General features: G+C 36.3%; 3 protein-coding genes across 29 annotated transcripts; all 3 read right to left on the bottom strand.

The window, feature by feature from the left end:
• LOC110011457 (protease 2-like) lies at nucleotides 1-1,571 on the bottom strand (the record flags this gene model as incomplete). The annotated part of the gene is given in 3 exon segments (XM_020691585.1): nucleotides 1-62; nucleotides 768-931; nucleotides 1,088-1,571. Coding segments are annotated over 3 exon segments (606 nt in total), but the record flags the coding sequence as incomplete, so codon positions are not given.
• Nucleotides 1,572-3,229: 1,658 nt separating this feature from the next.
• Nucleotides 3,230-4,927, bottom strand: LOC105180146. Its single transcript, XM_011103806.2, has 4 exons — nucleotides 4,524-4,927; nucleotides 4,366-4,424; nucleotides 4,198-4,258; nucleotides 3,230-3,678 (listed from the first exon to the last, which is right to left on the bottom strand). The coding sequence occupies exons 1-4, from the start codon at nucleotides 4,624-4,626 to the stop codon at nucleotides 3,509-3,511; spliced, it is 393 nt and encodes a 130-aa protein (XP_011102108.1). The 5' UTR covers nucleotides 4,627-4,927; the 3' UTR covers nucleotides 3,230-3,508.
• A 772-nt stretch (nucleotides 4,928-5,699) lies between these two features.
• Nucleotides 5,700-10,574, bottom strand: LOC105180144. Of its 27 annotated transcripts, XM_020691584.1 has the most exons (7): nucleotides 10,238-10,574; nucleotides 9,962-10,114; nucleotides 8,534-8,615; nucleotides 7,073-8,081; nucleotides 6,751-6,855; nucleotides 6,140-6,633; nucleotides 5,700-6,056 (listed from the first exon to the last, which is right to left on the bottom strand). In XM_020691584.1, exons 4-7 carry the CDS (start codon nucleotides 8,048-8,050, stop codon nucleotides 5,948-5,950), a joined length of 1,686 nt encoding a protein of 561 aa, XP_020547243.1. In that variant the 5' UTR covers nucleotides 8,051-8,081; nucleotides 8,534-8,615; nucleotides 9,962-10,114; nucleotides 10,238-10,574; the 3' UTR covers nucleotides 5,700-5,947. The 27 variants fall into 27 exon arrangements, with proteins under 27 accessions (XP_020547243.1, XP_020547225.1, XP_011102104.1 ...); XM_020691566.1 differs by having other exon boundaries at nucleotides 6,140-6,855; nucleotides 9,962-10,128; nucleotides 10,238-10,572; XM_011103802.2 differs by having other exon boundaries at nucleotides 6,140-6,855; nucleotides 7,073-8,113; nucleotides 8,534-8,651; nucleotides 10,238-10,572.

The raw sequence follows: 10,574 nt of genomic DNA, 5'->3' as shown, positions 1-10,574 counted from the left end.
AAGTGTATATGCAAGAAAGCTGTGGTCTGGTGATACTCTGCATGTACCCACATGGACATATCCTACAAAATAAAGTTCCAACTTTAATGCATGTATTTGTATATCAACTTAATCAAAGTAGATATTCCTATCAGATCATACTTAAGCTATTCTCCTCCTCTATATCGTTCAACATGCCAAAGGTACAACAGCATTTCGTCTCATAAACTATTTGAAACTTTATTAATAGAAATATGTTGATTTTTAGTTAAGTGGCAACAAACTATCTTAAGCGATGAACCATATTCAAATGATATTATCCACATTCCTAGTGACTTGTGTTGATGATCCAGAGAAAATGATGGCATTAATTCACTCATATTTTTTATGAATCCAGGGTGACACCAAGTATCTTATGCTCTAAAGCATAAATGATCCATAATTCAAATATATAAGACATATCTCACTTGCTCAGTCATTGTGTGCCTCTGTGTTCCACCTAGCATCATCTTTAACATCTCGTAGGCAGTAAGAGAACATCGTCTAGCTACTTAAGAAGACTGATAAATAACAAAGGTCCGTTTTAGTGTTGACAGATATTCTGAGCACATTTGGGCACAGAAGTTTCAATAATAACAATTTTAACCTAAGAGCTACTCGCTTCACAAAGTATTATACTGCAACAAGAAACTAACTGCAAACACACCAAAAACAGTTTTCACAGGAAAAATGTACATATGCTAGGAGAGAAATCGGATTAGCAGGAATTATTTGCTAAAAGAGCTTGCCGTGTTTTTGTGCAATCTCATTCCAGTCAAGCAAAACTTGGTCCCTGCCAAATCCTCCTATGAAGGAATTGAATACAGTTGCTGCCCAACCTTTCCTTTCAATAGCTGATTTCCTACATAAAACAGGATACTCCTTCCCTTCTGGAATGCACTGGTAGTACAACCTGTTTAACACCATATCAAAAAATTATGCACAAGAAATACAAAAGTTAATTTTGTGCATGCATCTAAAGCAGACTGAAGCTGAACAATTTTAACATTATACAAAATTAAGCTGCATAAAAATGCATTAATACATAATTCATGAACAAATTACAGACCAGGGGCCCCAACGTTCAGGAGGGGTGGATATCTTGGAGGGAATTCTGGAAACCATCTCAGAGTAAAGGATCCTTCGCATATTAAGGGTATCCTGCATAAATGCCTCGGCATATGAGTTTTCTTGGTTAAGGTAGCTGATGAAATCCGGGTCGTTAATGTCGGACATCCAATGGTAAGGGTCTTTCCACGTGACCCCGTGTGCGGTGGCCGTAAAAGGCACCTTCTTGGCCGCCGGTGGCTGGGGGAGCGCTGGCGTAAACTGTCTTCTGCAGAGGGTGGAGAAAAGTGCAGAGGAGGCCAGTTTGGGGAATAAGTAGGAATTGGAGGACAGAAAGGTCTTTTGAGTTAACTTCCCCGAAAGGAGGCGGCAGGCCGCCATGGAGACGGTGGTTGTGCTGGTTGGTGTGGACGGTGATAAAAATGGTGGTGATTACAAGACTACTCTTGTCAGTGCGACTTGGCCAGGGTGGGTGTTGACAGTGGCATAACTGCAAAATTACTGAGGCAGGAGGGTCAAATGTGTCAATAAACACCACCCCATACAGCTTACATTTAATGCTGGGCTTCATGAGAATTAAGCCCAATGGATTTTTAGCTGTTTCTTCAAGAAATGGGCTCAGTATGAGGTTTTAGGCCCAAACTCCACACAAAGACAACCCAATCAAAATATTGTACATATTTTAAACCTATTACGTACGTGTCTGGTATTATAGGTATTGCACATTTGATGTGATGCATATAGTAATTTAAGCTTTTATATATTTATTTCACAAAAGTAAAAAAAGAAATGATTGATCTGAATTATAAGAATAATTTAAAAATAAATTAATTTTCCATGTCTATGAATATATACAACTAATTTTATTAAAAATATGGTTATTTGTGGAAGAAACAAGTATAATAAGGTTATTTTAGTCAATTCATATTATTTTATAAAAGTAATATTTCTAATGTTTTGAACCTTAATACATAGTATAAATTTATGGGTACGTCAACGCATATAAACACATTAAAACAGCTACATAATGTTTTTTAAGTTAAATAATAAGTTTTTATATTAAGTGAAATATAATTTACACTTGTAATGTATGCGAATGTAGCAAATATATTTGTGTATTGTGATAATGTCGTTTTTCTTAAAATTATATTTAAATAATTATTTTATTGAGTTAATTACACTTCCCTCTCCTCTAAAAATGTGAAATCACACTTTTCCCCAAATAAGTTTTAAAATTATACTTACATCCTATATGAAAATTATACAATTTATTATCCCTTCCCTATAATGATGTAAACCTCACTCTACATATATATATATATATATTATTTATTTTTTTATAAGTACAAAAACATATATACATGATAATATTAAATAAGAGACAAAATTGAAATAATTGCTAACATCCGTATTATTCATTCAATTTCTAACATAAAGGGTCAGATATAAATAAAAACTTTTTAGAGGAATGCGAATGTAATTTAAATTTTTTTAAAAAAAAATGTAACTTTACAATTTTAGAAAAGGTTAAGTATAATTAACACTATTTTATTTGGTGAATCTCTATGGATTGCACGAAGTTTCAATTGCTGAAAATGTTGACTCGAAGGCCGATGTGGTCGCATGCAGTCGCACCACTACCAAAGTGATATACGTTCATGCCCCAAATGTACGGCCATGTGAGAATTACAATGTAATTAATTCGTTAATAAACTAAATTATTCGTACAACAATATGGTAATTGTGAACCAAACCGAGCACGTAACTTAACTATAAAATTAATTAACATGTTGTAATAATTCTAGTTTTAGAGGGATTTAGAATCCCTTAATAATCACAAAGCCTAAGTAAATATGTTGATGCAACATATAACACGATTGATATCTTCTGTAAGAGGTATTGTAATTTAAAATATAATTAATAATTAAAATTTTTCTAATAATAAATAAAAAAAAACACTAATATAATTAAGTATCACGGACTGGGTACTTGGACAATTGTGAAGTTCTTAACTTAGCCAACCTTCGAATACATATTAATTAACATTATTATTATAAGGTGTAATATTATTGGGGTTTGAGATATGATACCTTTGACTGCATTGGGAACATGAGAGGAAACAACAACAAAATTTGGGCACGAGACAAAGTTCAAAAATATTCCTAGATTATTACACCAGAATTTGTTACAAAACATTTATATATATATATAGCGTCTTTTGGTGGATAAGTGTCGGCCACAAACAAATCAGAGCTACAAAGGCAGACACATTCCTCATTTCCTTCCCTAATATATATATAATTAGACACAAACAAACTAATTATAATTATCACAAAAAAACCCCCCAAAATTTGTGCTTATGAAAACACAGTACAAGTTGGATCATCAACTGCCCTAATTCTAGCAAGCAAAATCAACAACTTTATGGGACAAATGGGATGTGCTTGTTGTGTATTGGACGTCTCCTTCTGACCCACCCATAATCCATACTAAAATATTCTGACTTGTTGGTCCCTTCCTCAACCCATTCTCTCCATGTCCCTTTTCTTGCATCTTGCATCACATTTTCTTGTTTTCCATGTTGTTTGGTGCCTGCAGCAAGACATATATATATAAATAGTCACACATAATATATATATATATATATTGTAATGAAGATTATGGAAATCCAGTTAAGTATATGGTATCAAATAAAGCATGAAAAGTTATTAATGATATGATTTTCTTGGTTGCTTTAATTTGTACCTATGTACTTGTAGCTTCTGGATTCTTTTTTTTTATTATTATTATTATTATTATAGGCGAGGTGGCATCATGACTTTTTAGGCGGACGTTTGAATTATAGACTTTAGATGATTTTAATATGGCTTTATTAAACGTATCGTGCGTCTAATTTGAAATTTAACACGTATGTATTGTCTCCCACTCCTTGTTTAAGTAGAAAAATGGCTGTTGAAATTATCTCATGCATAACATGGAAAGTAGTAATAACTTAGCTCATCATCTTCCCAAAGGGAAATTAGAAACAGCTTTTATTTGAGATCAAAAGTATTTACTACCACATTTGCAATTCCGAAAGTGAAGTAACAACGTTGGAAGTGCTAGCTGTACCTGATGAGGGTTCTATGAATTTCTCGGGCGGTGTAAAATGTTTATCAGCAGAACCCTTCACCTGTGATGATCAGAAGGAACATATATATGTATAGTTTTAAAGAAAAAAAACAAATCGGGACGAAATCGACAAAGGGACATATAGGATGCAAGAAAATTAAGGCATACAGTTGCTACTTGATTGAGTTGAAGTTTCCTTGGCAGAAGAGAAGACTTGGCATTTTGAACTGCATATATAATTGGGAACATGATCATGATGAATTTGTGAAAAAGGGTACACATTAAGATAACAAGCTAGACATGCAAATGTAGAGAAAACTTATTACCATGTTGAAAAGATATTTGGACAATCTTGACTTGATCAGCACACACACAGGTGGGATCCAACAGAAATAAGAGAACTAAAACAACTGAAGTTAAAACTTCCATAGTAACTAGATAGGATATATTTGGAACAAGAAAGCTTTGATTTCTTCACTACATTATTTCTGTTTGCTTTCTGGGACTTGGAATTTATAGTAATGGGGGATATGTAGAGTGAGTGAGTGAGTTGAGAGAGGGAGAGAGAGGAAGAAGATACACAAAGCACAAAATTCAGAATTCCAAAACAAGTACACAGAAAACCCTTATTTCTAATAGTTGCCTTTTTAGGAACCTTCACACCATTTGAGTTGATTTCTTGTCTCCTACCAATACCATGGTAGGCCCACTGCCCCTCTCATTTCTTCACAATTACACACCTTTTTTTGTGTGTTAAGCAACTCAAAAAATGCGCACCATTTCATGAATACTTCATTTTGCTACTTAATTTTGGTTCAGGTCACTGGTGTTAAGGGCTCCTAGCTCCTGAGATCACTTAGGTTCTACTTCTATCTAAAAAGAAAAGTAGCTACATCTTGTCTCCTACCAATACCATGGTAGGCCCACTGCCCCTCTCATTTCTTCACAATTACACACCTTTTTTTGTTTGTTAAGCAACTCAAAAAATGCGCACCATTTCATGAATACTTCATTTTGCTACTTAATTTTGGTTCAGGTCAGTGGTGTTAAGGGCTCCTAGCTCCTGAGATCACTTAGGTTCTACTTCTATCTAAAAAGAAAAGTAGCTACATCAGGTGGCCAATCTACGTACACACTGTGTTTTCAATTTATGACAATATCAAATATGCACCAAACGGCTCACATGAAATTAGTGCTTATTTCAAGTCACACTAAGCATATATGTCAAGTAATATAGCTAGCATGACTGTATGAGAGAGTAGAAGAAAAACACTCAGTTTATACCTAGGAAATGTCGACTTTGTTTTCATGTTCTCAACTATGTTATTGAGGAAAAGGTAAGAGCTTAAACAATGGGCTTTAGAAGTAGCCCACTTCACCTATCTTTGATATTGGGCTTAATTTGTTTTCACAAAGCCAATGATGATTGATGAAAATTGCACAAAAGCATGTGGAGGTTCAGACAGTTGAATCTGAGACAGCCTTCTGTTAATGCCAAAAAATTGACAGTGATGCCCAGTAAGGGAAAACCATGAGTATGATATCATGTTTATAGGAAGAAATACTGAAACAAAAATTTAGACATAATTGCGCCTGCACATGTACTAGTTCATATCGCAATTCTCGGAACAACTTGAAGAAGCCCTAAAGAAGCAAAGCGGTCATATCGACACCTATACTTACAATACTCGGAGGACTTTTAAATTAAGATTTTGATGTATATCTGCACTATAACCTATAATAGAAGCACTTAGAATCTACAGCAAAGAAGGCCTAATCTCCAGCCCTTGTGTTTTCGGAAATGTCTCCTATCAGCTTTTGCCATTCTTACTGGACTGCTATTCCATTCAGATTGTAATCTGCACAAGGAAACACACAGGTTATCAGTATGGGTATGAGATCAAGGTGGCCAATCAAAAGTGACGAGGAAACAAAGTTCTACACTGGGAAAGCAAAAGATCTGCCGCTGGTTGTACTGCCATCAGACCGATGAGAGAGGCTCCCAGAAAACGCTATTGGCCCTGAATAACTAATAAGACCGGCTGCAGAGAAGCTCGTCTCTCCAGCGTCATATTGCAATTGGCTGACGACGGGAACATTGCCAGAGTTTCTATGTTCATGCCTTGGAACATTCGGCTCAAGAGCTTGTACATCATCTTTTCTGGAACTCTGGCTCTTGTTGTTAGGAAACTGAAGCTGGCAATCTTGAGAAAGATCAGCAGAGTTGTCATCCTTGTTTTCTGGGGTTTGTTCATGAACATTTTCCTCACTCCCCTCTTTGATGCCTACTGGTGGAACATGGCCAGTGGCAGAAGAACCATCGAAATTGCCATTCTTGATGATTAGGGATGGTTCTTGGACATCTGCAGTGCTGTCGCCAGCGCATTGAACTTGCCCACCATCTGGGAGATTGTCCACATCCGCATCCTTATGTTCCTGCATATCCCCCGAGTCAAAAGACTGTTCCTTGACATTTTCAGTTAACCGATTTGTGATGCCAGCTAACACTGGTGCAGGGGAGTTGAAATTGAAAGTAATGCTTCCACTTTCCACCTTACTATTGTACAGTAGGCTGCTAGCTTGAACATCTTCCTTTGGTCCTTGTTTTTCTTCAGATGACGCGGCGTGACTCTTTGTAGATGCTTTTCCATTAGAAATCTGTAGAACAAAGAATTACAATCTATAGCAACTTCAAGAATAAGAACAAAGCTAGTGTAATCTGGCACCTTAAGCCACAGCATGCTATGGCAACACACTACTTGTAAAGAGTACAATAAGTTCTGTCCAATTGTATTGGATAATAAACTCAGATCATCTCATTGTCAACAGCTAATACACAAATGGTGAACCAAAATCACGGTTAAGTGACCCAAACCTGATCAGGCGGTTGTGTAACTTTGTTTCCATCACCATCTAAAGAGTTGAGGAAAGATCTGAGGAAACTTCTTGTACCAAACTCTTGAATAGGAAGTTCTCTATCCACAAGAGATACCTCTTCTGAAGAATGAATTGCAGCCTGATTTGCTTCACCTGTCTGCACTGAGTCCCCTGGATCACAATGCTTAGCAGTATCCTTGTAGCCAGAGCTGTCTGAGGGAGATTCTAGCCTTCCTTGATCAACTGATTTGCCATCATATTCTTCTTTGCTCCCACATTGAATAGCACTAGTGCCATTTGTGATCTCCATGAAGGAAGCTTCTATTCTATCTGATACTAGGAGTTCCTTACCAACCCCTCCTGAATCTTCACCATGGTTATTGTTATAATGAGACTCGGGAAAATAATGTCGAGATTTGTCATCCTTATAAATTTCAATCACCTTTTGGTCCTCATACCTCCCCTCATCAACGCATATGTCCTTCACAATTTGATGATTAATCTCTTTGTAGCAAACCTCCAACTCAGGCAATTCACATTCCGTTACATTTTTATCAGTAAACACACTAGTAACTGTCTCAAACAAAGAAGCACCATTACATGGGGTACTAGAATCTATGGATTCATTTCCATTACCAATCGTAACCTCTTCAACTTTCAGCGAGTACTGTGGACTTTGCTGATCTTTGCTTAAAGAATCTGCATCTTTCTCCCAACCGCCTAGATGATGTGAGAGTCCATTTTGATCTTTCTTTCTTGGAGAATCTACAGATCCATTTTCATTACCCATGGAAAAGTTATCCATCACTCTAAGGTTCCAACACTCATCTCTACCTTTTGCATCAAATGCTAGGGGAGTGGTGTCCCTTTTAGAATCATCTAATTTGTATATTTCTTTGCTTCCACAGGTCAGGTGATCAGTATCCCCCTCGAAACTTTTAGAATCATGAAAAGTTGCATCCTGATTTTCCTTCATGCTCTTGAATTATTCAGCAGGCTCAAAGACACTGTCATTGCATTCAGAAGTTCAGAATCATGCCTAGAAACACGTGTCAAAGTCAAACAAAAAAATAAGGTTCATAATAACCTGCAGGTGAATCGAACTTCTTATAAGGAAAGATTCTATTTACTTGCAACCAATGAGAAGATAGGTGAACGGGTACTTAGTCAGACAAAAAGGAATCAACAATTGAAGACAGAACGGGAACAATGCAATAGCCATGACGAATGGCCAATCAAAGCAATCATGGGGACTATTAATTCCTCAGTCATTGGACAGGGTATTGTCTAGTGCATCACTGGTGACAACATTTAATGAACCAGATATTAATCATAAGAATATAAAGTTTCAAAGTTTTGGCGTAAACATTTGGCCAATGTATGTTGCATTGGAAACTGACCGGTTCGGGGCAGTGGGACACTAACAGCATTTAATACTACCAAAGGATGGAAATATTACCGGCTTTCATTCTTCAGTTCACTTGGGACAGTTTGGAGAATTTTCAGCAGTTGTGAAGCAAACATCCACTATGCAGTGAAATCTGGTGGCTTATCAGAATGAGAAAGCAAACTCATAGCTACCAAAGACTCAAAAAAAAACAGAATACACAAGCTTGATAAGAACTAAATAAAAACGAAAGATACAAACTAATCAAGAACTAGTGATCTTAATAGACTATTTCAACAAGATACTTCAAATATTTGAATGGACCAACTTTACTCTCAGCAAATGCAATTATTGGCCTTCTTTCCTGTTATAACTATCGCTATGTCAAAGGCCGGATAATGCATTGAATTATGCGTAGCACAGCTAGATCCAGTTGTTCCAAAACCCATAAACCCCAGAAAGCTCACATGACACTGATAATGAATCCACCCATATAAAGTATAATTACTAAAACAAACTAAAGCATTATCTAACCATAAGCATATGCAAAGAAGCTGCATCAGAAACAAGGATTTCATCCTACTGCAACAGATCAGGAACAGATCAGGAACAATTAATTGCAGATTTCGCAAATTATAAAGTATTGCTTTATCTTGATTGCTCTTCCAGCTAACGTCATTATTCTCCATTTAGATTCTAGTCTTCATGGAGAATAATTGAAGATGCAAAAATGAAAACCCGAGAAACTGATTATCTCACCTTTCCTTTTGTAGAAGAACAACAATTTAAAAGATATTGAATGTTGCTGGATATATCCACCAATAAAAGCCAAATGAGTGTGAATACTAAAACAATCTATTCCTTGGTCATATATGTCAAACCGCCTTTTACTTTAGAATCAAACGCAGAGAAGGGAGGTGCTAGCAAGTTTTTCACCAGAAAGAAAAAAAGAAAAAGAAAATGAAGCAATCAGGGGACTACTCTATCATATAGAAACTTTTTAGTGGAAGAAAAAATAACTTTTTATATTGTTTGGGCATAAACAGTAGACTTAAGTTTTGGAATCTTCCCTTTGTCTAAAGATAAAGAAGTGGACAAGAAAAGGTCACGCCACTTTTCAAACATCCCAACAGTCCTTTATCAGCTAAAAAAATTATACTGACATTTTTTAACCTATATTTCCTGCTTCAAAGTCAAAAACCCCAATGCCCACTACATGATTTGCCCTCTCTCTGTACTCTTCACACTCTCCCTCCCTCCCAGATCTAAACGAACCTTACACATTCTTATAACTCATAATCTTTTAACCTCTCCTGAATCTTCCTAAAAGAAGAAGAATGTGGTAAATTACAAGCAAAAAATCCTAAAAGCATGAAATATTTGATTTCATCTGATCCCTTTAAAATCATTTAAATTACTACAAGAAACAAAAAAGCTACATATTTTGTCCAAGGATATAATAAAAAAGATAACTAATCGTAAAAGATAAAACTCAAATACCTTCTATGCCTGTTTGATCAGCAACTGAAAAGAGAACTCCCCTTTTATCGATTCACAAAAAGACTGCAAATTTCCCTTTCTGCTGCACCATTTCAGAAGGACGATCATCACTTGAAAAAAGAAATCCGAAACAAGAGCCACGAAAATGCAATCCTAACAGCGTAAATCTAAATAGCATCAGCGGATATACGCATCACAGAGAGATCAACATAAGATCCAAATAGAAGAAATACGTATACGGAGTATCGTACGAAAATTGTACACGGGTATACATACTCACACAGCTGGAAATACTTGTCCGTAGAGAGAGAGAGAGAACTAGGAACTCCAGTTGTGCCTCAACTTTCTCAAAACAGAGCACCTTCTTTCCCTTAGAAGAGAGAATCTGGTAGCGAAATCTCAGCCGGCTAAACGACACAGCATCACGGCGACTGACTTGATTTACACCGATATATACCTAGTAGATACAGACAAACACGCCCTCTGGCAGAAGAGATCTTTAGAGAGAGAAAAGAGGGAGGGCAGTCTTGGAGCTATGCGTTGTACATTTTCTGCGCGTTTAAAAGAAAAAACATATAATTAGAGTGAGAAGACACTCAACTCAATCCCCTCT

Source organism: Sesamum indicum, unplaced genomic scaffold (genome assembly GCF_000512975.1).
Source record: "Sesamum indicum cultivar Zhongzhi No. 13 unplaced genomic scaffold, S_indicum_v1.0 scaffold00346, whole genome shotgun sequence".
Lineage (NCBI taxonomy): Eukaryota > Viridiplantae > Streptophyta > Magnoliopsida > Lamiales > Pedaliaceae > Sesamum > Sesamum indicum.
The sequence above is the reverse complement of the archived record's forward strand: the minus strand, read 5'-3'. Positions and strand labels throughout refer to the sequence as shown.